This window comes from Triturus cristatus, chromosome 1_1, assembly GCF_964204655.1.
Source record: "Triturus cristatus chromosome 1_1, aTriCri1.1, whole genome shotgun sequence".
Classification (NCBI taxonomy): domain Eukaryota; kingdom Metazoa; phylum Chordata; class Amphibia; order Caudata; family Salamandridae; genus Triturus; species Triturus cristatus.
This window is the reverse complement of record NC_140579.1, coordinates 580,546,239-580,572,894: the sequence shown is the minus strand read 5'-3', so window position 1 is coordinate 580,572,894 and position 26,656 is coordinate 580,546,239. Positions and strand designations below refer to the sequence as shown.

Below are 26,656 nucleotides of genomic sequence, written 5' to 3'. Positions count from 1 at the left end.
ACAATATGGGCGACAGTTGGCAACCCTGACGCGTTCCCCTAGAGATTGGAATAGCATCCGTAACCAGGTCGCCTAGTAGTATCCTCGCAGTAGGTCCCCTATATAGCACCCCGATCATTTGTAAGAAGACCGGGCCCAGCCCCATTTTGGTCAGAACCTGTCGCAAGAAAGGCCATTCTACCGAGTCGAAGGCCTTCTCCATATCCAGGAAGACTGCAAGAGCCCGCGTATCCCGTCGTACATGCTGCATAGTGCCAAACACCGTCCGCAAATTATACGTGAGGTTTCTGCCGGGCACAAACCCTGCCTGTTCCGGAGCGACCAGCTCCGAAGTGAGCAGGGCCAGGCGCGTAGCTAAGACTTTCGCAAAAAGTTTAGTATCGACATTTAACAAAGATAGCGGTCGATAGGAACTGCACTCCTCCAGCGCCTTACCTGGTTTGGGGATAGCAACCAAAATGGCCTCTCTCAAAGACTGTGGCATGTGGCCCTTAACACACATATCATCAAACCGTGCCGATATATGTGGGAGCAGCAGGTCTATAAAGGTTCTGTAAAAGGCGACCGTGAGGCCATCCGCCCCTGGTGCGCTATTCGCCTTCATGCCCGCCAGCACCTCCATAATTTCATCCTTCTCTAAGGGGAGGGCCAGAAATTCCCTGTGTGCATTAGTGAGAAAGGGTAACTGAATATGATCGAGGTAGTCTCGTATGTTCTCTTCCATATCGGTCTGTCGGGAAGCATAGAGAGTAGCATAATACGACTTGAAACACGTAGCTATGTCCGCCTCCTCCGTTAATAGCACCCCTTCGTCCGATCTGACCTTGGTGATAGCGGCTCTACCCCTCCGGGCTTTTAGTAGATTAGCAAGTACGGCGTCCGGCCTATCGCCCTCCCCATACACCCTGGCCGTAACGTCCTTTCCTAAATGCTGCACTTCTGCATCTGCTGCCTCATGGTATTCCGCTAACAGTGCCTAGAGCTCCTCTGTAGTATCTTCCGATGCCTCAGACTGTTGCCTAGTCTCTAAGTCCCCCAGCTTGCGCTCCAATGTCGACAGTCTCTGCCGGATATCGCGCAGTACCCCGGAATGCTTGGCTATTGCCACCCCTCTAATATAAACCTTAAATGTTTCCCAAAGCGTTTGGAAGCTATCCACTGAACCCAGATTGGTTTAGAAGAACAGCGTGATCGCCTCCGCCATTTCTTCTTTAAAAAGGGGGTCCAGCAGTGAGTATGGGGGAAACCGCCATATAAATGGAGGAATGGTCTTTCTGGGTGTAGCCAAGGTCCGCAATATAGGGGAATGATCCGATAGAGTGCTCGGCAGCACCTGGCACGCACGGACCTGTGACATAAGACGTCGATGCAAGCCAGTAATTTATACGCGTATGTAGGTTATGATAGGCAGAGTAGTGCGTGAATCTCCCCTCCGTAGGGTTAAGGGTTCTCCACACATCCGCAAGGGCCATACAGAGCATTTCCCTTCCGATTACTTTAGCTGCTGCTGCCTGCGTTCTAGCCGGGCCTCCCGATCCATCAAGGCCTGGATTCATGACCATGTTGAAATCTCCTCCCCACACATGTGTGGCCCTACACAGTCCCTCACCGTGTTAGCTAACGCAGTATAAAACTCCGGGCAGTCATAGTTTGGGCCATAAACATTAACTAATAATAAGTCCAGCCCTCTACCCTGACAACGGGAGAGCACAAACCTGCCTCTGTCGTCCTCTGACAACAAATGCGACCTGTAGTCCGACTTAGGGTTGAACCAAGTCATTACCCCCCTGGCGTGGGTGGTGAAACCCATTACCCTCCCCCCCCCCCCCCCCTCCCACAGCAGACCACCCGCAACTCGGCCATGCCGTGTCCCCTGTAGGGAGCTACCCGCACCTCCCGCCACCCTACCCTGAACAAATTAACCCCCCCCCCCCAAGTTGTGGTATTCACTCGCGGGCGGAGGTCGCTCAGTCCTTAGTTTAGAACTGGTTTTCACCTTGTACCCAATTGCGACCCACAAGCGCAGCAAGCGAATGTTTGCCCCACCGCCATGCAATGACCACAGCCCTGTATACGTCTCTACATACCCCACAATCCCCAACTGCGCGCCCGGCCCGTGCACCCTTCCCCGACACCTTACATGACGTGTTGTCCGCCGGGATAAGGCCTATATGCCAGCCCTCACTTCCCAATGTACAGTCTATAGGATATTTGGCCGATCACCGCACATGCAGCCTGACAGCATTTCAGCGAGCATCTATCCATCAGTCTCTGTTTGCTCCCCGTCCCATCTACTCCCCACAACACCCCAACCCACTTCACCCTCCTAGGTACCAAGTAAATGTAACACATGCTTGCCGGTCCTCCAGGTTCAGTCCTGTTCCTCCAACGAGCCATCCGCCACTTCCCCCGGCAGCTGTCTCTCTGGGCTCCGTTTCTGCTCCTTATTCCAGTCTTTCAACGCCTTCTGCAGTGCCTTTGGGTCCAGGAAGATGTGGGATTTCCCTCGCAACTTGGCCGGATACAGCATCGCGTAATCCAGTCCCCGCAGCTGTTTTTTAACTGGAACAAACTGCCGCCTGGCCTCCTGCACTCTGGCAGTGAAATCCGGGTAGAGCGAGATGGTCGACCCTTCATATACCAGTGTCTTTTTCTCACACGCCACACGGAGGGCTGCATCCCTGTCGCGGTAGTTCAGTAGTTTCGCTATGATTGGTTGCGGTGGCGCTCCCGGAGGGGACCTGGGTCCCAGGGATCTATGCGCACTCTCCACCACAAACATCCTTGAGAACACGTCCTGTCCGAGCAGCTCGACCAGTAGCGACTCCTCAAAACACTCCATTCTACCAGTTGACGTCGTCTCCGGCAGGCCTGTAATGCGCAAGTTGCAGCGACGAGTACGTGCCTCAAGGTCCTCTGTTTTATCCTGTAACACCTGCATGAGACGTCCAAGTTTCTTGTGGTCGGTGTCCAACGAAGTCTGTGCTTCTTCAACTTCAGCAAGGCGTTGGTCCGACTGATCCAGTCTCTCCGCATGCTTGTCAGTTCGCTCCCCCATTCGGTCAATCCTGTATGAGAGAGCGTCGATCTTTGCGCCCAAGGAGGTGATACTGTTTTGCAGTCCTCTCTCCATGGAAAGCAGCAGGCCTCGAATATCCTGTTCTTCTGCCGGCGGGACAGAGGTGCCACTGTCCGCCCCCTCGGCAGGGGCCTGAGGTTTGGGGCGTCTCTGCTCAAATGATAGTTTCGATTGGGACTTGTTTGACTTGCCCATCGTGGTGACCGCCGCGCGGCGTCGCACACCCCGTCCAAGAATACGCCCAGAGGTGCCAACCAGGGCGCGCCGATGTGCAGACTGTCTCACCCGGTGCAGTCCTTACCGGTCTCCTTTCCTGGGGCCCGGCTCTAAATGCGGGTGTAGCGTCGTCGTTGGTACTCCCCCTAGCGGGTGTCGCCGCACAGATTCCCTAAGCAGGTCCACTGTTCCGCCATACGCGCAGCGATGCTCTTCCTACGCCTCGCCTCCAAATTTAAGGGCAGATGTATTGGGCAAGGGGGTACCACCGCGATGGCTCCCGCCCACTCCTCGCCCTCCGCGGCCTGCAGTTCAGCGGCGCTGTGGCAAAACTGCTCTCTCAGCTTCCCCAGGATGTCCAACTACGGGCTTCACTCCGGGCCCCCACTTACCCGTGCACCCTCCTGCAGCCAACACCCCCTCTTTGAGTGTAGCAGCGGCTTCAAGCTGTCTGAGGCGCCGACCCCCCAGTCCCCTGGTCGGCCAATCCGCAACTTGTCTCTGGCCAACGCGGTAATCCAATCTCTGCTCTAGTGGTCGCCGCACCACCGCGACTCACGGCCACTCCTGCCGTGTCTCATCCAGGTAGCATGCGGCTGGGAGTTACCATCAGCGTGATTGCATCAGTTCGTAGCCCCAGGGTGCTCCTTCAATGCCCCCCGCGTGTCATCTCCTGCTCCTGGTCACCACACGCGGCCTGACAATGGTGGCCGAGTCTCCTACTCATCGGGTCCTTCCCGGCCCGAGATTCGTTGATTGCGGAGGTGCCGGCAGTCCCAAGCGCCCCTCCCGCTTTCACCGTGGTACGCGGCAACACTCCGGGTGTCTTTTCCGCGTCGCGTCTGCCTCTGTGCACGAGCCTGGTCCGTAACAGCGGGAGCCGGCAGGACGGGCCGCGGCACATCAAGCACGCAGGCCGCACGCACAGCGACGCACGCCCGCCTGTGCGCGCACTGGTGTCCGAGGATTAGCGGCCCAGCGCAGCACCCAGCTCCGCCGGCCGTCCCACATTCCCGGCAGCGTCCCTCAGCACAGGAGTCGCGTCGCTGGGTAGCGCACCAAGCCCGACGCACAAATCTTTACTTTGGCTGCGGTTATGTAATATGTAGTAATGTAGTTGTTTAATATGTATATGGCTTTAAGGAATCTTGGGTTGGAATGTTCTGTGTAGTGGTGTTCTTTTCACTGTGTGTTGAGTGGGCATTATTTGATTGCCAGCAGTTGATCCAGGAGTGGATGGTCGTGAGTCCTGCTTTTGAAATAAACATCATTCTACTTTATACTTCTGGTTGGAAATTCTTTATTAAGAACCTACTACAAATATTGGCGACGATCTGGGATTGATGATGGACTCACCGACATTGGGAAAATAAGACCGCAGGTCAAGGAAAGTGGATTTATATATTTTTTTTTTTTTTTTTTTGCCTAACGTAACTCTTGAAGATCAGGATTTACTGCATGGTGCATTTGATCTGCTGTGGAGCCGTGTTGTGTTTCGGCTTAATGGGAACATCGACACCTACTCTGCTTGATTCTTGAACCGGATGGTGAGCGCCTGATCTGGACTCTACTCTACTTGTTTGGGAACCTGGGTGTTCCGATTCTCACGGAAAGGAAGAAAAGAGAAGGAAGTAGAAACTTGGTGCGACGTGTGTGAACTCGTATGTGAGTAAATTCCACGTACCTCGAGTTCACCGTTGGAAGCTGCTTCGGCCGCATTTTTCGAGCGGTGCGGACATTCTCTTGCTACCTCAGAAACTCATTGCGCGTCATTTGGAACTATTCGTAACGTGTGAAGTCACACGCAAGGTCACGCAACGTGACCCAACGCGCCGCCATTTTGGATTGGTATCGTAGCAACAACAAAAGCTTCGTTTTAACGCGTTTGGCAGTCTATTCTTTGATCGTTTTGGGGTTTATTTGCTGGAAACACTTTACGCAAACACTGGAGAGTTATAGAATAAACGGACACATTAGTATTTGACTCATTACTCGTTTTAATATTTGTAAAGTATTATGGCTGCCAGTAATAGTAGTAATGTAATGCAGCCGCCCCCGTTTTTAGAGATACCCGGAAAACCCATCAAACCTTGGCGTAAATGGTTCAGAATTTTTGAAAATTATCTTGAGGCCATCGATGCTACCAAATATCCTGCATCACGTAAAAAAGCATTGTTATTTAACCATTTGGGTAATGCGGGTCAAGAAGTTTTTGATAATTTACCCATTTACCCTGCACCTTCACGTGATGATACTTGGGATATGTACAAAGAGGCATTAGCACGAATGGGAAGACAATATGTGGATGAACCATCGGTTATGGTTGAGAGACATAATTTCTTCAAAAGGAAGCAATCCTCTGATGAATCAATTGAAGACTATTTAGCAGTGTTGCGTGTTTTTGCAGCTAAATGTGGATTTGGAAATTATTTAGATACTGCTCTTCGTGATCAGTTGGTTTTTAATTGTTTCAACAAGAAAATTCAGGAACGCATTTTGACATGCAAGGATCCTTCTTTAGATGAAGTTATGGACATAGCCAGAAGTATTGAACGTTCAGTAGTTTCTTCAAAAATTTTATCGGAGTCTACGACTACCACCAACACTTCAACGTCCAGTGTGAATGTTGTCGAAATGTCTTCCAAAATGAATGAAACGAATGTAAATTTAGTCTCACATAAAAATGTTGTAAAGAAGAGTTATGATAAAAGAGTGGGTGGGACCTGTTATAGATGTGGCTCTAAGTTTCATTTGGGTAATTTTCCAAATTGTCCGGCTCAGGGCAGGCGATGTAACAACTGCAAAAGAGTAGGACATTTTTATAATGTGTGCCACGCTAGCAAAGCAAAACTTAGAGTTAGCCAACTTGAAGTGGAGAACGATATTTTGTCTGATGCTGTAAGCAATGTATCTATAGCATCGATTGAAGTCAATATGTTAGGGAACTCGGGTAGACGTTGCAAGGGTCCTTTGTGTGATGTTAAAATAGGGGCCATCAATTTAAATGTCATGGCTGACTCAGGGTCTCCTATAACAATTCTTGCTGAAAAAACCTTCCATAAATTCTGGTCAGGAAAGTTGTTAAAGACTACCACTATTAATCCAAAAGCATTTGGTGAATATGATATAATCATGAAAGGCTATTTTGATGATAGCATTTTATTCAAAGGAAGGAGTATTTACACAAAAATTTATGTGGCTGTCAATGGTCGTGACATTTTAGGATGGCAAGATCAAGCTCTGTTAGGGATTATGTTAAGACCAGGACATGATGAGCCGGTTACTATTGGCGAAATGCCGGTCCTTGCGGTTCAAGAAACTATCTTGGATAGTTTTACACAAAAGTTGTTAGAGAAGTTTCCTGATGTATTCTCAAACAAGGTTGGCTTAATTAAAGATTTCGAACACACTATTAAGTTGAAAAGTAGCGCTATTCCAGTGATACAGAAGGTTAGACCTGTACCTATTTCAGCTAGAGAAGATCTCAGGAAATTGTTAGAAGACATGTGTTCTCAGGGCATAATTAAACAGGTTGAGTCCTCTGAATGGATTTCGGCTGCAGTGGTGGCACGAAAGAGCTCTGGCGATATACGTCTGTGTGCGGATTTAAGAGTACTTAATAGGAATATTTTGGTGGATTGCCATCCTCTCCCTAGAATACATGAAATGTTGGCCAGAATAGGGGGTAGTAAATTCTTTTCTACTATCGATTTACGTTCTGCGTATCATCAGATACCTTTAGCTGAAAGTTCTCAACACCTTACAACTTTTGTAACACCTTTTGGTGTATACATGTACAAGCGGATGCCGTTTGGATTGGCATCCGCAGCTAGTGTGTTTCAACGGCTAATGGATGAAATTTTTGGGAATCTGGAGGGTATACAAACTTTCCAGGATGATATTTTAGTGCATACAGAGAGTGTGGAACAACATGTTACGTTGTTGGAGAGTGTTTTGCGGAAGTTACATTTACATGGGATGACAGTGAATATTAACAAATGTAAATTTTTAACGCAGGAAGTCAATTATTTAGGACATAACATTTCAGCGGAAGGCATAAAACCTAAGGTGTCCTTATTGAAAGGTATCAACGATGCTAGTGTTCCTAAGGATAAAGATTCACTTAGGTCCTTTTTGGGGTTGAGTGAATATTATGCAAGGTTTGTTCAAGGATATGCTGTCATCGTACAACCTTTGAGAGATCTTCTAAAGAAGAATGCGAAATATATTTGGTCGGATGAATGCCAAAAAGTTTTTGAATCTGTAAAAAAAATGATTATCTCAGCTCCTGCTATTAAACCATTTACACAAGGAGCCAAATGCATTATTACGGTGGATGCAAGTGCTAAAGGTTTGGGGGCGGTTCTTAGCCAAATGTTAGATGGTAAGGAATGCACCATTGCTTTTGCTTCACGCACATTAAATAGTGCTGAAAAGAATTATAGCACGATTGAGCGAGAAGCACTAGCATGTTCTTGGGCTTCGGAGAAATTTAAAATGTATATTTGGGGAACAAGATTTGAATTGCACACGGATCACAAACCTTTGATTTACATGCTGGGTGACAGCTGTTCTAATAAGGCTTCTTCAAGATTAATAAGGATCTTATCTAGGTTACAGGAGTTTAATTTTGATATTAAGTATATTCCGGGTGGAAGGAATGTAAGGGCGGATTGTTTGTCTAGGTTGCCGACAACAGAGGATGATGACAGTGGAAAAGTAGAATGGGAAGATGTGGAGTATGTATTTACTGTCAATGATGTTAATGAACAACTTAAGATATCGGAAAAGGATTGGGTTGAGTGCTGTGGAAGGGATGATTGCATGGTTCAAGTAAAGAAATGTCTTATTGAGGGGTGGCCATGTGATAGGGGGATGTCTACAGAGTTGAGATGTTTTGCTCAGGTGGCATCGGAATTGTCATTGGTTAATGATATATTGTTGAGACAAGACTTGTTTGTTCCTCCAGTTGGCCTCAGGTCCAAGATCATTTCATTGGCTCATGAGGGACATTTAGGAATATCAGCTACAGTGAAGAAGATCAGACAGATTTATTGGTGGCCTGGTATTGACGGACAGGTTAAGAGATATGTAGAAATGTGTGCAGAATGTTTGTGTTCAGACAAACATTGGAAAACTTCAACAGCTCCTTTGTGCCCAGTGGATTGGCCTAACAATGCGTGGGAAAAAATTGGACTCGATTTTACAGGTCCATTTAATGTTTTGGGTGGTGACAAAAGGTATATAGTGGTTGCAATCGATTATTATTCTAAGTGGTTGTATTTTGCTTTGGTGCGATGTGCAGATTCTTCTTCTGTTATTGTATTTTTAAAAAATTTATTCTACACTGAAGGAAGAGTTAAGGAAGTAGTTACTGATAATGGGTCCCATTTTGTCTCTGAGGAATTTACTAATTTTCTCAGTAAACATGATGTCAAACACATTAGAGTACCAGTGTATAGTCCGGCTTCTAATGGATTGGTGGAAAGGGCGAATAGATTGATTAAAGAAGGGGTACAAACAGCTGTAGCTAATAAATTGGATGTGGCGGATTATTTGCATTTTAAGGTTTGGAATTATAACATTACTCCACAAAGCACCACTGGTGTTGCACCTTTTGTTTTGTTAAGAGGAAGAAGACCCATTTCTGCAATTAGTCCAACTTGGTTGTTGGATAAATGTGATCGCTTTCACAATATTGACTTACATGTGGTAAGGAAACATGTTGAAGGAAAACAGAATAGTTATAAAAAAAATTATGATAGTAGAATGCATGTGAAAGAAGGGACATTGCAAGTTGGAGATTGGGTTTTAATTAAGAAACCTAAGAAGGTCAGTAAAGGATGTTCTAAATTTTCCGAACCTGTAAAAGTTGTGACAATCTATAAGACAGCTGTCTTACTTCAGGACAGGGGATGGTGGAATAGTAATGCCTTAGTGAAGGTAACGAAGGAACAGGCAAAAATCATTTTACAAAAAAGTGATTTGTGTAAAAGGGGGGAAAGACAGGATTGGTTTGATTTGGATGCTCTAACGCACATTGATAGGAGTTGTGATAACTTTGACAGAGGTGATGTTCAAAATGATGTGGAAAGGGTAGTACCATCATTTAGTACAAGTCCTGGTGGGGGTGGAGACAATTCAATCAGAAGCAGTTCAAGAGTGAGATCTGCTCCCATTCACTCCAGAGATTATGTGTACTATTGATCATGTGTTATTCATGTAAGTGTTTTCTTTTTATTGTTTTATTATGGAAAGGGGGGTGTGTAATATGTAGTAATGTAGTTGTTTAATATCCTACTACAGGTTACAAGCCGTGTAGGGCCGGATCTATGAAGGATCAATGTGCTGCGTGTCGGAGCCCGAGGCTCAAGCAGCCATCTTCGTTGCAAGCGAAGCTCCGCCCCCCATTGTACCCCGCTTTAATGAAGATTTTTTTGGCCGAATTTTTGCTTAATTTTTTATAGTTTTATTGAGCGCATACATGACCTGACAGAATCGAAGCGCTGCACACAGGATGTTGTAACATAGATTGTGAATAAAACAGAGGTCGTCAGCTTACTTGCAGTCTGGGCGGGTAGCAGTTACTAATACAGAAATCCCGAGTGACTTCCTTACAGTATATACTGGTGGCATGAGCCGTAGTCTATGATTGACCGTGTGTACAAGCATAAGCACTCTGAGTTATTAAGTTAGATTTGTCCTTCTATCTGAGGGTGGTCGTTTGGTGAAAAGGGATTAAGGACTATGCTATTTCTCAGGCAGCATTGCTTTCACGTTTCTCTTGAAGGATGTAGCGGGACTAGTTCTTATTTCTGGCGGGAGGGAGTTAAAAAATTCTTGGGGCATTTACTGAAAAGGATCGTTATTGCGATCTTTATTTCTAGAATCTGTGTGGTTCTTGAAACATCTACTCAGTAGCGCTTTACAAATACTATTATTATTACTGTGTAGCGAGCACTGTCCTCCGGATGTAATAATTTTTTGTGTTACTGATTTTTCAGTTCCATGGTCTACTGCCTTGTGTACAATTTATGCAGTCTTGTAAATGCCTCGGGGAGCCAGTTACGCCTGGTATGTATTATCTCGATGTGACGGTGTATATGGAGTTATAAAACAAGCCTGGCTGCCCGGTTAAGTGTGGCCTTCAAGGGTGTCAAGAGGGTTTTTGGGGTGCCAGTGATAGACTCCCCAAGGATATTTTGGCTAATATTAGGAAACTTTGCTTCACAAAAAAATAAATTTTGTAGCTCAGTATTGCTTTTTTTTGCTGTAATTGTGCGGCACCTGATGTTTGTGCCATTCAGTAGTTATGAAACATTTTATCTTGTGATGAATGGTGAGCTGTATATGTGGTTTAACTATTCCACATTTTATTAAGGAAAAAAAAAATGGTCGCCTATGCAGATGTGGCAGCTGGTGGTTACATTTTAGAATGATGGTGGGCAGGGGAGAAGCTAATGCTACAATTATCCCTTGCCAGCATGCGCTTCCAGTGTAAAACTCTTGTAAACAAAAACTTATAAGCCGCCTTGCCAGGATGCCTGCATCTGAATGAAATATAAATGTGTGTGATTTTTTTTTAGATGAAAATTTAAAGAATATTTTGGCTCCTGTGTAAGACTTTAATTGGTGGAGACATTTGAGGCTTCATGATGACAAAGATTTATTATTTTTGAGAAAGAAAGGTGATGTTAGGGAGGTGTCCTTCTAATTTAAACTTTATTAACAAGGTATGTTTAAAGAAAACTATGCCATATGCATGCAGTCTTTTTGCATTAGCAAAGGGTCCGATTCGCAGTATTAAGCCATTTGCGACCGCAAAACTGCTTTTAATTATGTACAGATTTGTGACCAAACTGAATTGTTACATCTTTCCCTTTATAAATACTTGAAAACTGTATTTTATAATAGGCAGTGGTCCCATGGACCACTGCCTACTCTTGAAAGAATCTTATTTGTAATTTTTTATTTTTTATTTTTCTCACACCTCTTCTTCAGTTAACCTGAGCACGCCACCATCCCTGTGATGTCTGTGATTGTGGGTCACAATTTCCGATGTACCTCTTTAATATTCATGAGGTAGGTCAAATTGAGACCCTCTACGAATTAGGGTTTAGCAAACACACGTCCCGTATTAGTATATAGGTCGGTTAGCAAGAATAGAATGGATTTGGTTAAAGTCGCTGCACAATTTATGACCTCTTATACCAAATTCATTCCTAGTACAACTGGCCTTTTATCTCTTGAATATTTTGCCGCAGTCTGTTGTACTCTCTATATATTACAATTTTAAATTAACGACTGGCATAGTTCTTTCTATCACAGTCTGGGACCTTGTAGATATATACAAGCAAGCAACAGTGTATCTGTGTGTAGATCTATATTTATCTAATATACATGTATGTGTGTATATAGATCGATATGTATATATCTATATATGCACACGAACACACACATACACCTCTTGTAAGCCTCCGGCTACTTTCACCCACATCATCAGTGCAAGTCCCATTTGAAATTAAAATGTGCTTCTGGATGCCCAAAAGCATTAGACACCTGGATGTGTTCTGATGCTTTTTTTCAAAAGGGAATGCATTTCGACCTAGCGGGCATCAATGCAGCACTCTATTACAAGTGCTCTAACGCCCTTAAAAACGCGAAAAAACTATAGACATGGAAGACACACTGTAATATCTCGTTTTGCAGAAAACAGACTAAAAATCAAACAATCCATTACAAAAGCAAATATTTAGCTGGGACTCCATCCTGACGTACCTTCTTCTCTAAATACAAAAAATAAGATAAATCAAAATTGTAACTTATAAAGTCTCGTATCATCATAAACGGTCAATTATCTGGTAAATACACAATATAAATTGCAAAACCGCTTTCAAGAAAACCTTTTCTATGTGTTTATTATTATAATGTACATTCATTTCATGTGATAATTCTAAGCGTACCCAGCTAATTTGATGAACACAGCGGATGCTCACGTGTATACAAAAGCGGTGGTCCCGTGCTCATTGGAAAATTAATACACAAGATTTACAGACCAAGTGGTCTTAACTAATTGAGTTTTCTTAATATAAAATGGCGTATTTCCTACTTTCTACCTTAACTTGCATTTATTTTTAATTTAAGTATACATATTTTTTAATATACAGCTGCCTGAGGGTGAAAAACCAACTAAAGGGTTACTCTCTACACCTAGCCCCATGGCACTCAGGATCACAGTTGCCATACTTTTTTGTGCACTTAAAGCGGTAAAATCCTGGCAGTCACTGCAGACAGCAAAACACACAAGATGATGGACGAAATGTTGCACATTGGCAAAACATTCACCCCCAGTCACAGATCTGGGTTTACTCCATCGTTATTTTGCTCACAACGCCACCCCAGTTCAGACATGGCCATATGCAAATCAGTCTTGACCCTGTGCCTCATGGGAACAGTCCAGCCCGAACTGCCAAGCCATGTCATGCAGACAACCAGAGCATCTTAGAAAAGGAGGCTTCCTCATTCTCTGCCTCATTCTCTGCAAACCATGAGGGAATGTTTTATCAGCCATAATTTCACACAAGTAAAATATAGTACAGCAGGCTACAAATGTAAAGCTGTGCTCATCTTCAAGACACTATAATTTTAAGGAAAATACAGGGACATGACTGGCTTCCTGGCTCTCTTCACTCTCTGAGGCAAATTCATCTTCGAATGACGAGCGCTTGTAGCACCTCTTTGAGGTTTTTTCACGTATTAATGGCTTGAGTTTTTTGATCAGTCTTCGGCTGGGTGGTGCTGATTTATCATTAGCCTTGATGTCTGCTTTCACTTTGAGGTTATTGTGAAGCGTTATTTCCAGTGAGTTAGTAGAATCAATGTTTTTTTGGGGTACCGTGGAATGTGTTGGCATGGTTCTCCTTTGTCCATCAACCTGGTTATGCCATCCTTGATTTTGAGATTAGCTGTTTCAGTGCTGCAACCTGCCTTGGAAGATATGCTGAGAGGTCTTACTCTTTGATATATTGGTCAAGTTGGTGAAGTACTTATTTTTCAAAGACTTTGTCTAGGAACGGGAGGTTAGTGAAGGGGCAAACGTTTTTCAGATCTTAAAGGTTGGCTCCTATTTTCCTCAGAAGAGATGTGACTTGCCCTTACATCAACAGTCTGGGACTATGCTTTGATACAATGAGGTATTGATTGTTTTAGTCCAGAGGGGTGCTATGAGGGGACTGATTTCCTTGATGATGGCAGAGTGTTTGGGATCTGATGTTCATGTGATAGGCGTCATATTAGTAGGCCTGGGCGGAAAATTCCGTTCCGCTCGCGGAATTTGCGTAATTTGCGTAATTTCGCGTTCCGCGGAGAACGCGAAATTGCTCAAAAGTCTGCTTTCCGCGATTTCGCGAAATTTTTGCTTGTTCGCGTTCTCAAAATGCGTGTTCGCGAGATATTTCTCCCCGAGCACGCAAACAGCAATTGTGAACAGGAAAAAAGCATCGCGAACAAGCAATTCCGCGTGTTCGCGGAATTTCTGCGTGTTCGCGGAGATTTTTTACCGTTTCGCGGAGATTTGCGTAACGCAACTACGCAAATTCCGCCCACCCCTACATATTAGACATGATTCTGGTTAGGTCCTTGAGAGCCCTGGACTTACTTGTGGTAAGTAACGAGGTTTGGGTGATTGGTTAATCTTTGCAACCTTTCTGCAAAGGTCTCACAGAGCTCCTCTGAGGGATTAGTGATTTGGTAATATGTGGGGCAGTTTGTTGCCTGATTATGTTAAATAGCCTGTTTTGGTGGTTTGTGGCCCTGTCAAGTTGTGATTTGAAGAAGTCTGCTTTAGCCTTGGAAATATTTTTTTTATCTGTTTCTTTCAAAGCGCAAGTGAGGGATGTGCATATCTGGTCTCTTCTCCAATTTTGTCCGGTCTTTCTGAGTTGTCGTCTTTGTTCATTCAATCAGAAGCAAGATGGGTTGTCCCTAGGTCTCTTAAGTTTTTCATGGAGCAAAGTAGGTCCTGCATTGTTTCTTTGTAGAGCTTTATTGTTGGAAGTAAGTGGTAACTTTAGAGGCAGGCTCCTCCATACTGATTTGTTGTGTGTCTAGAAGCAAGCATTTGGGTCTTTTAATGCTGACCTTTGGTTACTAGCGTCAACGGTGTACTACAGCGGAATACGATGACGAAGTGGTCTGACCATCCTGCCAGTAACATGGAGTCCAAGCCAACCGTATCCTCTTTGTACTGTTAGTAGCTCGAGAGGGCCCCATGGCGCCCCGCTATGCAAAAACTTGTTATCAATGATGACATTTCATATGTTGTAGGAATGTTATCATTGATGTCATAAAACATGTCATGATTTATGTAATATGTGAGGTAAGTAGCAGTGCATAGCAAGGGCACAAGTTATAGTTACTTGAGATAACGATAACTGAAGGATTTCAGTGCTTTTGTTTGTTTAAAATGGTATGTTTTAACTGACATTTTCACTTAACTATAAAGTCCCTTCAAACATAGTTTTTTTTCCATTGAATTTTAAAGGTTTTTAAAAAATGTAAAGTAATATTACAATTACCAACTATAGCATCACTTTAACCTTCTTTTTTCTCAGTTTTTTTTTTTTCGTAAAGTAAGATGTCTATAGCCATATGTGGGATTGAACGCAAGGCCTGGCCTCTGTCCTGGTCCTGCAACCACCCCCCTGTGGGCACCTGTCCCCCTCTACCCTCCCCCACCACGCTCGGTCACGTTGGGATGGACACAGGGCTGCTCCGCACATGGCTGACTATGTCAAGTACGAATATAAAGGGTGTCATTTTAAGTAAGGCAGACCTACTGGCTTTGTTAAAGTGTCAAAATACAAAAAGCAGTGCACTTATAGGCTCTTATCAAGGGTTCAGCACAACGACCAAGTAAATCTATTGTCTTTGTCAAAAAGTCACAAATAACTGTAAGCAAATGTATAGTTCATCAATTCACACATTGCAAAGTTTAATAATGGGTGTCTCAAATTGTTTTTTGTAAAGCATTTTTATTTAAACAAATGAAACACATTTTGAGTATTTTTTTAAAAAGAATTTAAATCTGCAAACTACAGCCATAGAGCCGAACCACAAAGCAGCTCTGCACTCCATCTGAAGAGCATATAACTCTAGCTGGGAGTGCTTTTAAAAACGTATGTTAAGCTCTCCTGTGATCATGAATTCAATGACTGAGGAGACTTAATTGTGTGGTTTTTTAAATTTTTTATTTTGCTGGGGTGCTGCTGCATTCCCTGCAGCCCCACACCAAATAAAAAAAATAAAAAAATGTCGGTGGTGCCCCGCTCCTTTTAGGGGCACCCCTAGCAATAAAAATATTATATAAAGCCCTAGGGAGCTATTGGGCGCTCCTTCAACAGAGTAGTGAATAATAAATGAGCAGCACCTGCCACTCATTCATTTTTGCATTTCTTTTGTGAACTGGGTACCCACCTGGTGCACCCCCGTTACCTAACTTGGTGGGAGAGGTGGAGGGGGCCCTAATGACCCGCGGCCCTGGCCAGCTCCCCAGCCAGCACTGTGGTGTGAACCTGCATTTATTTATTTATTTTCTAACATGGGTGCCCACCCGGGGCACCCACATTACCAAAATCATTGGTGGCCGCAGGGGGGCACCAAGGCCCTTCCGGTTCCCTAGCCATCATCTTGGCAGGAACCGGTATTTCATTTTTCAAAAGTTGGTGCTCACCCAGTGCTCCACATGTCCTTATTCATTGGGCACTGCGGAGGGGAGCCCCAAAGCCCCAGCCAGCAACCATAGTGGTGCTGGCAGGAGCCGGCTCACTCACTTTGCGCCCGAGCAGGCGGGGGCAGCATTTTTCACTGCTGCCAGATGATAGCAAAGTTATGTATTCTGCCTGCACAACTGCATCCTATGGAAAAATGAATTTGGAAGAAGCATTTTTGGGACACCCCTCTTTTGCTCGGCCCTTGCTTTACAAACCAACTTGCTGACACTTTCCAGACCGGAGCTTGCGGCGGGAGGGGTGGGGAGAGTTTCTTGAAGATTTGTCCAACAGCACAAAAGTTATAAGCAAACTGAAAAATGCTTTTCTTATAGAAAAGTGGTCCTAACTATAACTACCCAGTGGCAACCGCTACTTGGTAATATGTATATATATATGTGTGTATATATATATATATATATATATATATATATATCTCCATCCATCCATCCAGAATAAAGATTTTTCTTATCCCATCTCTAAACATTTTTCTGAACCCCACTCTAGTAATGATCGAGATCTAAAATACTTTGGCATAAAAATTGTGCCTCAAAAGAATCGAGGAGGTAACAGAATAATGGAATTAAGAAAAATTGTGTCTCTGTACATCTTAGCCGTAGGAACTGAGAACCCCTTTGGCCATAACTAGGATGCAGAGCTCCATATACATCTACAATGATGGCAACATTGGATTTGGTGATGACGTCTTCTGAAGATGTTCAAATTAATCTGGAAACTCCCACTTTCTCCTGATACAGGGACAAACTGAGAAATTGAACAATGAGGGAGAATCCCCATTTAAGAGAAAATGATGTAGTTCAATGAAAACAGAGGAGGGGGAAATGAAGAACTTTCATTCATGCATACTGTTATTTTGATAATTGTCATGAGGACTTGATACATGTTTTGGTAATGAAAACGATCTTTTTATCCAATTCTAGAGACACATTTTGAATGGAGTTAAAATGTATGTATGAATAACAAATCATTTAGATGGGAACTATACTTTATAATGTCTCATTTAGTCATACATGAAAGCAGTAAACACATCTCGTACTACAAGATTTTAATGATTGTGTTTTCTCCACATGGATTTTCAATTATTGATTATGAATTTAACCTTTAATGATCTGATACATCTCTTATGAGAGGCCTCATCAAATGCCCTTTTTGATCCCCATGTTGTTTGAATTGAATCAGCTATTTTTTCATACTGTTTAGAACATTACACATTTTCATCATTGGATCTTTAACATTGACATTTTTTTTATTTATATTTCTTTAATATATTGTTTTATATTTTTAATGATTAAATTTTCAATGATTTTATTGATGGAATTGTATGAATTGTGTACACGAATTTTAAAGATTCGATGAAAAAACTTAAACCATTACTGCTATTCTAAGTACCCCTCCCCTTTTTCATGAAATTGTTTAGAACTGTGGCTTTTAAACGATTTGCACAAATTGCTTTTCAATGCACTTTTTGCAATGGTACTTTTTTGAAAATTATGCATTTGCACTTTGTCATGATGTATCTTAAAGATTTAAACGATAATTAATGTGCTTTACAGTTAATGGAGTGTGGAAAATGGCAGATGTAAAGCGCCACCACAGTATTAAGTGGGTTAGCTGTCTAGTATTTGCACAAATGGCAAAAATGAACAAGGGACTTGAATGGGCACTAGTCACTTTAAAATGGCGATCTAGACTGCTGGACTCTATAGTCCAGTTGAAGGCACAGCGCCGAAACGCATAGACCGTCCATGTTTTCTGCATGAATAATGGTTGAAAAAAATAAAAATGTGAAAAAGGAAGAAACTACCTGCTCAGGCTCTTCTTCATGGTGCCGTGAAGTCCTTGCTGCATGGAGGCTTGGAGAACGTGAAAATATATATATATATATATATATATATATATATATATATATATATATATATATATATATATATATATATATATATATATATATATATATATATATATATATATATATATATATATATATATAATTTTTTTTTTTTTTTTTTTTTTTTTTTTTTTTTTTTTTTTTTAGGATAAAAGCCCACTGGAGGGCTCCATACATTTCTGATTTTATTGACTGCGTAAGATATATAACCAGGATCTTATTATCATAAGAGTTTCACCTTATACTAACTAGAATATTGGCACACTGGAGGATTAGATAAAACGGTTGTTCCGTGATTCCCTCAGTATAATTGATAACTCTTTGGTGAATGATGAGTATGATATTAATTGTTCATGATGGAACAACTTTTGTTCAATGACGGCTTAAATGTGTAAAAAAAGAATACAGAAATGGTAGAGTAATTGCCCTGCCTTTTCAGCTATATGCCACAGGTACTAAAATGTTTATCTGCACTTTCAATAATTAAGGAGTCTTATGTTAAATCATCTAACATATTGCACCAATGGCGGATATAAAAATATGGTTAGTTCAAAGTGCAATGATACCATTCATGTGTTTGTCAATTATGATTTCAATTTACAAAGTTATCGTTATTTGAATAACAATTTGTGTTAAGTACCACAGTTACCAGAATGCTTAGCTGCACCTTTAAGGAAGTGATGTCATTACATTTTTTTAGATGTGAGTTTAAAAAACCCCAAAACCTTTGAGTCACTGCTAGTCTCGTGAACAAGGTCTCCGCAGAGACTGAAACGCGTAGAGTTTTTTTGGAACTGGCATGCTGTGAATAAAGGAATTGAAACACACATTTACTGGCAAAGCTGCTTTCCTTCCGTGTGTGCGCGAGGGAGCCCCCACGGGGAAAACAAAGGTGAATATATATATATATATATATATATATATATATATATATATATATATATATATATATATATATATATATATATATTTGGTGCTCGAGTAATTAGCCGGCTAATTAAAAGCATTTAATGACTTTACATGGGACAGTGCAGACGCACGTAAATGTGGCTTGCTCGTGTTCTGGCCTCTGAGAAAGAGGATTGTGTCCTTGAAACGCGTAAGGCCAGGGGGGCACCAGTACGGAGTGGGAACCAGCCTGTTAATAATAAAAGTGATGTCACTGACCTGTGGAGGAGTGCGGCCTCATCTCTGGGGGAAACTTTTGGAAATATGAAACCACGGCGCTTCCAGGCCGTGGAGGCGACGCCCCACCCTGGAGCCAAGTTGGGTCTGTGCAGGAACTTTTCCTTGCAATCGGCGAAGCAGGTACTTTAATTGAACAGACTGTGTCTCACTCGGGGGCTTAATGGAGAGCTATGAAGTGGCCCCTTTAAAATAACTCGAGCTCCAAACCCACTGGAGGGAGTTAAAAGTGCATTGATGGACTGCAGGTCCCAGGAAGCAATGCGAGAGCAGCACACCGGAGGCTAATTAAAAGCATTTAATGACTTTACATGGGACAGTGCAGACGCACGTAAATGTGGCTTGCTCGTGTTCTGGCCTCTGAGGAAGAGGATTGTGTCCTTGAAACGCGTAAGGCCAGGGGGGCACCAGTACGGAGTGGGAACCAGCCTGTTAATAATAAAAGTGATGTCACTGACCTGTGGAGGAGTGGGGCCTCATCTCTGGGGGAAACTTTTGAAAATATATATATATCTATATACACTTCATTCCATCTTCCTTTCTTCTAACCATAAATATAATTTAAATTAACTTTCTATTGAATATAATGTTTCTTTTCCGTAAAGCAAAAGCCAAGTGGTTGAAAACAAATCAAAATCTGAGTTCCTGTAGTCTATTTGAGTCTATAATTGCTCTAGCAATTGAAGCAACTTTGACACTCAGAGGAATTGTCAGATGTCTGAGTAACTACAAGGAATCACATGAGGCCACGGTCAAATTCACTTGTTCGTCATGGACATACTTTGCTGTAAGACTACTCGAAATAGAACTTCTTCATCCGGGAAGATGATTGCATTGCTTATCTTGATTTCACTTACAAGGCGTTAATCTTCTGAAATTACTATTTGCTGCAATCGGTGAAAACTCAGTTTTACTCTGACACTCGTCCAGCTTTGGTTGATTAACTTTTCAGCATATTACGTAGTCCCTTTAATGTATACTAGGGCATGTCTGTGCTTGTGAGACCATATTTGGAGTAACATGGCTGCATTGTTATAGCAAACATGTTCTATAATATTGTTTTAGCCATCTTCTACTATTCTGTGGCTGGCTGGCATCTAGATTGTGTTCTTTTCGACCTTAAAATCAATTATATACTTGAGGATTTTGGATACTTGAGTGCCAAGGGTATACTTTCTGAAAGTAACCAGTGCATTTCCATTTAGTGTTCAAAAATAGCTGTCTGTCATCAGAATGTGTACTCTTAGCCAGTGCCCTAAGTGAGACCATTCTCAAGAAGTTGCATGATTGACAGTGTTGACCAGTTTAATTGTTCTTTGGTGAGTAGTGTGGTTTGTGCATGCTCTCCAAATAGTATTGTGGCTATTAATGTGGAAAACTGTGTAAACTTTGAATCGGTAACCTAGAGTAACCCCATTCAGGAGTAACATTGGAGTGGGCATACTTATTCCTTAAACCGTAATGCGAATGTCAATGAGGCTGGTATTTGTGCTCTTAATTAGATACAGAAGTCGAACCACGTTCTAGCAATGAAGACACTGCTTGGTTGTACATTCTCTTGTTTGTTTCTTTTAAGACCCTATTCATGAAGTAACATTGTCCCTGCTGTCCTCTTCTGTATTTTGTGGCATGCCTTTGTCAAGGAACGAAATGTGTGCTTACTCACTGAATGTGGTTGAACTTGATAGGAAAGAATAGCCTTGTATACATTGATCTTTTGTCAAGGCCAAAAATTGTACTAGGAATAATGTGCCTGTAATTGTGTCAAATGTGTGGCGCCGTACTCATTTGCAAATAAAACCTTTCTCAAAGAACAATACGCGTGTGTATGTGGACATTTGTTAGCAGTTAGGCCCTTGTGTTATACTTTATCTGTTTATGCGGTTAAGACCATGCTTGACATAGTATGAAGCGCTGACAAGCGTGTTAGCTTGGTAAGTATTGCCGGAGACCATTAACTACTCAAGTTGCTTTTGGCAAGGATGTGTGCTGTGTCGTATCAAACAATCTAGACCATGTTTGAATGATGTGTACGTTTGTGAGTTTTTATCCTGTGATCTGTACCTCATGGAAAAGCGATTTGTTGTGAATAATGTGTATTGGTTTTGAGATGATTGTAGCCCTGCCTCGGGTAGGTTACCCTTGTTAAAAGTTTATGAAACTTGGCAAATTGTGCTCATGATTGTAACTTTTCCAGCAGCACCAGAAGCTTCCAACTTGTACCCAACGATCTAACAGTGTAAGACCCCCTGCTTTGTGCTTGTTTGGGAAGTGGTGTCGGTGGGAAGCTCTCTCCCATACTCCATTCTACTTTCCTTTATATTCATTTCTTCCATTTGTTTAAAAAGTTTGTGCAACTCTTGTTTTGACAAAAGGCCAAACATTAACAGCACCAAATAATAAAATGACACAAGCGTTTACTTTTTCTTTGAGTTAAACATTGGAATGCTGTTAGGGTCTTTGGTGAGCTCCTTAGTAACCTGAGCAGATATTTCCCAATTACTGTACTCTGGATCTTGAGCTTGAGATAAGTATATCTAGGTAATCAAAAACTGATTTGACCACAACCATGGCATTTAGACCTTTTATGGACATTAATATGATTCAGCCACTTGCATGGGTAATTTATCCATTCAACTGGATCCCTCAGAGGTGGCCTCTACCTCGTCTATAAAGGTATTTGCTATTGGGAGCATGGTGTTGTGGCTCACAAAGTAAGGTAAAAGCAGAGAGTTCCAAGTATATCATAAAAATGAGCTACGCTGCTTCACACCTGAACAGTGACATTGTGTAAATCTCCACATTATAGAATGCTGACCAGGAACACAGTGTTCAACATTTAGGAGTTCCTACTCTCTTGAGACAAACTGACAATGTGTTGTGAGAGCAGCTTAACTAACAAAATAACTACTTAATGGCTTCCAAAACGTGAGTGTCTGGGGGTCTTTATGACATTTGGGGTGTCTGATAGTTCAGTTGGCATTTAAATGCCCAGTGCTATACCAACCTAACCCAAACCTGTGCTCTGTGGGTAGACCTAAAGGTTTGACTGGTTCAAAGAGTATGCTACAGTGAGGTACGTGCAACTACCTAGTGTCATTGTCGTATATTTTCAGTAACCTACAATGCAAGGTTCAATCTTTCACTCATCTAGGTGTGTAAATGCCCTAATCCTACTTCAGTTTTCCATTTTGACCTTCATGAGGTGAGATGAGAATGTGTGCCCCTTACTTTGCACTAATCTTTTCAATTTAACCTGCATAGAAGCCCATTCATACCACTCCCTCAAAGACCCCAATGTCTGTTAATTGGTTTGTGCCATTTGTCAAAAACAAGCTGTGAAATTATGCTTAGAGTACCTATTGATTCCTCATGCCAGGAAAGTGGTGCACCGAAGTGTGGTTCCGACTAAATGTGTGTGGAAAGGAAGAACGAGATGTGATTCAATATGGAGAATAATCTGGTACAACAGGTCTCATAAGTGTCTGAATATTAAATTAGAGAGGTTGGCCTTGAGTCTGATATCTTATTACACACCCATGATTTTCCTTGAGAAAGGGGTCAGCATTGCAAGCAATGACTGTGTTGTGTATTTAATCTGCAGTATCTGAATATAAACTCTGGGAGAATGAGGTGTATGTTAGTTGTCTTGGCAAAACATATGAGACAGCCTGGCCAAAAGTAGGCTTGGGTACAAATCGTGGTGCTTGTTGGATTGAATTCAGTCTGAGTTAAGGCGAAATTATTATGAAGGAAAGTTGGGTTCAAGTATACACATACAACAGTGGAGTTAGGTTATGCCTTTATGTAGTCTTCCATAGACTGTTGGATCACTTTGGGGCAATGGGGTTTGTCTGATGCATTCCAGTGTGTTCAAGGTGGACGCTGTTTGGTTAAGGAAATGAACATATCCCGAGGTAGATAGGGCTTGGATGTATCCAGAGTAATAACGATCTTTAAGTAGTATTGATTAATTTTCCAGATGTTGTGCTAACAGCCAAAACTTTTTATCCCAGAAACAGTGTGGTGGAGTGTGTTGAAATAGTCCTGGGATAGTTTGAATCCAGAGATATCGGAGTGCGTACATAAATATTTGGGGTAGCTTGGGTTCAAAGGCACTCTTCATTAGGGTGTCCGAACTGTAAGGCCGGTTTTAAATGTAATAACCTCATAGCATGGACAACATTTATAAGTAAATACAAGTTCACTATATGACAACCAGCTTCTCTGTACAACAGATACAAAATAGGACATGTCAGTGGGAAATAATGGGGATTTCAACTTGCTGTCTAACTCTCTTGGCCAACAGAAACTATTCTTATTGATTGGCTCTTTCCAAGCACCTCTTAACTAACTGAAAAATAGTGCATGGCAGATGATAATACGAAAGCTTCCTAACACTGATATATCTAGGTAGAAAAGAAATAGGCAAGATTTAATAAGCAGACCAGAGAATGAGCACCACCACACTGCTTCAAAACCTATTTGGAGGAGCGCAACAATTGACAAAGAAGTTGAAGTTTGAGCATCTGGATAACAAATACATTAAATAGAGATCTAGCAGCAAAGCAAGAAGTTTTGTTCCAGAGAGAAACATTTTTAATTGAAGGATGTCAGACATTGTTGAGATTTTCTGGATATGTTTGATCCAGTAACAGTAGGAGAGAAAAGTACACATGGAATATCCAATTGCTAGCCGAAGGGAAAGTTTATAGTACTGCATGCAGCATACTGAATAAAGGAACTATGCACATACACTAAAATGTAGCATAGATGAGACAAGAGAAAAACATGGGGATGGATAATCTTGAGATACAGGCCAAGGACATAAATTCAGCAAATAATGATAATTTAACTCCAAAACATGCATGGTAGCAAATGTTTGATGATTTGAAGAACTCTTGTCTATTTTCATGTTAAATTGCTCCAACTAGCTTGCTTGTAGATGCTCATTAAATTAATAGATTATTGATGGTTCCATGTATTTAAGCACATATTTGAGCAAATTCAGATGTTTAGAACACCTGCTACAAAGGCACTCGGTGCCTTTCATATAGTCCAACACAGCAAAGTGACAACAGCAGACACAACTTGCCATGATCCTTGCCAGCAGTTAGGAAGCCTTTGCCTCCACATACTCAGCCGCCTAGGCAGTAAGAAACAAAGCCACTCTGAGCCAGAGATAGAGTTAGAGTTGGCAGCTATAGTGGAAGATATTTGCACTAATCGGTCCTGAGGATTAGGAAGTATACTGTGGATGGATACAGTATGGTAATAGAGTTGGATGAGTATTAGCCTAAGGTTGGATTTGATCTTGTCGAGCTGTAAGTGTGCTTGCTGTCTGAAGACAGAGTGACTTATCCTCAATTTAGGGCATGGGATAGAAACCAACTTTAGGGGGCATGGTTACTTTAGAGCAGGGTTCTCCAAAGTCAGTCCTGGAGGGCCGGATACATGCCAGATTTTTAGCATATCCCCATTTATATAATTCTAGTTATCTTAAAAATCTGCCATGGATCCGACCCTCCAGGACTGACATTGGAGAACCCTGCTTTAGAGGATGGTTGGGCAAGAAAATCTTGATGACCCTGTGAGAAAAGATTTGAGGGTATGTCAGACCTGAATTCTGCGTGGTGAGACTGAATGCTGATTGGTGAGTAGTTAGGAAATGCTTTTAGGAATCCTTCAGATTCATCTCTGAGTAGGTTGATTGGTGGTGAGCCACTACAAGGAGTCTACCAGATTTACCTTTTGTTGTAAGTGGACATCACTAATGGGTATTTAAAAAACCTGATGTGAAATGCTCCCTCCACCCCTACCCTCTAACTATTGGAATCTTTAGATATGCTTTGGTATGCTGTGGCTAAACACTGCTTCTTCATTTATGTTCTGTCTGTAGCTTGATGTTGCTATCAAGCGGAACTCTTTTTTTCTTGGATTATGTTTTTTTTTGTGATCGATCTGCTAGAAGGCATGTCAGAGGGTGGGCATGAGGAAATTTCACCCTTGGTAGATAATAGAATATTTTTTTGCTGATGGTGACAGTGTGATGCCTCGCTGCTGCTTTAGTTAAACTTGGGTTTTGGTGATCTCGGTTTCAGTGTCTTTGTGCTGCTTGAATTATTCTGCTGGTGGTGGGTGCTTTTGAGATCCAACTCACCAATCTCCACAGTTAATCCGTTTGTTTTCCGGGGTTTCCCCATGTTTACTTTTTTTCAGATTGATCAAATAATGAACTCCATCGGGAAAGGAATAGAGTTTTCTCAGGAACGACAAACAATCTTAGGTAAGTTATCACCTATGATTTAAGAGCCTTTTTTTCTGCTCTTTCCATTCATCTTAAACCATGTTATTTGATCGGGCACCTTTACATTTCATTTATGCTTGCCAATCAAAATAAAGCACAACTGTTTTGTTATCATTTGTTTCAGAGAACGCTTCCAAATTATGTATTCCTCATCTCTCCCATTTTGTAGAACATTGGCAAACAACCTTGAATATTTGTTCTCTAATATTGGTTGTTTGCGTATTGAAAGATTTCCACTTAAGAAGCTGGATTTATAGATTTTGGAAATCAATGCTCACCTCTGATGCTGCTGTGTCAAAAAATTTGTTATTAGACCATTACAATGGATGTTGTCAGTGGATTGAAAACTGGTGCCTAAAGAAAGTGTTGCAAGCATTCCTGATGCAAGCGCTGATAGTTTAAAAGGTTTTTTAGGTCTTGCTTAACAGACAGCGTAAGCTGCGTGTGATCCTATGTGGGCTTGCCAAAAACTTAAGCGGAATTGCAGCCTGCCAGTTGCTTAGCATTGGTTGGCTTTATGGTTACTCTTATTTGTTTGCTTCTCATTTGATGCCTTTCTTTGTCCCATCTTGAGTTTGTAATTCCCCTTGAACGTAGCCTTTTATCATCTTTTTGATTGGCTGACTTGTAGCCTTCCACTGTTCGTTTTGAGGGAACTACTATTTCATTTGTGTTTAAGCACTCCGTGAGAGGGCATGTGTTTTCTATCTCTGACCCTAATGTGCTTCTCCTCACATAACTATCTTGCTCCCCATTGCTCAGTTTTGCTCCACCAGGCAAGCCCTGCACTCTGTGTACTTTGTCCCTCCAAACTCCTGTATTTCATTTTGCTGTCTCCCCATAAGCTTCTACCCATGCGCTCAATTAATTCTCTCTTGTATGCTTCCCCACCACTCGCACAAGCCCCCTCTTGCCTTTCCAAATGCTCCCTGTTAAACTCTTCCTCATGTTCTTTCATCTATTCCCCTTTTTGCTGATGTGTTTCATTATTAGCCATATGAATTGGCAAGGCCAACAAGGTTAGCTAAAGCCTTTCGAAGGCGTGACCTTTTGGCTTTGCCGGTGCTTTTTTTCCATTTGAAAGGTGAGGATAGATGTTTCTTGTAAATGTTTTTTTGACATTTTATCCCCCAAGCTTTAAAATGATGCAATCTTTTTCTATCACAATGTCTTTCTTCCCTGCCATCTACCTG

At 42.2% G+C, this 26,656-nt stretch overlaps 1 protein-coding gene across 19 annotated transcripts in view; it reads left to right on the top strand.

Annotated features, from left to right (window-relative positions):
• Positions 1-26,656, top strand: part of ANKS1A (ankyrin repeat and sterile alpha motif domain containing 1A) — a 1,389,901-nt gene that overhangs the window by 1,035,751 nt on the left and 327,494 nt on the right. For 9 of the 19 annotated variants that reach the window (XR_014978928.1, XM_085645485.1, XM_085645414.1 and 6 more), the window contains 2 exons: positions 21,354-21,395; positions 25,376-25,442. Coding sequence is in view for 16 of the 19 variants with exons in the window: in XM_085645485.1 (XP_085501611.1) it covers positions 21,354-21,395; positions 25,376-25,442 (109 nt within the window). In the remaining 3 variants the exon portion in view is untranslated. The remainder of the gene's footprint in view (positions 1-21,353; positions 21,396-25,375; positions 25,443-26,656) is intronic. The other 10 variants (XR_014978931.1, XR_014978939.1, XM_085645444.1 and 7 more) reach the window with 2 other exon arrangements.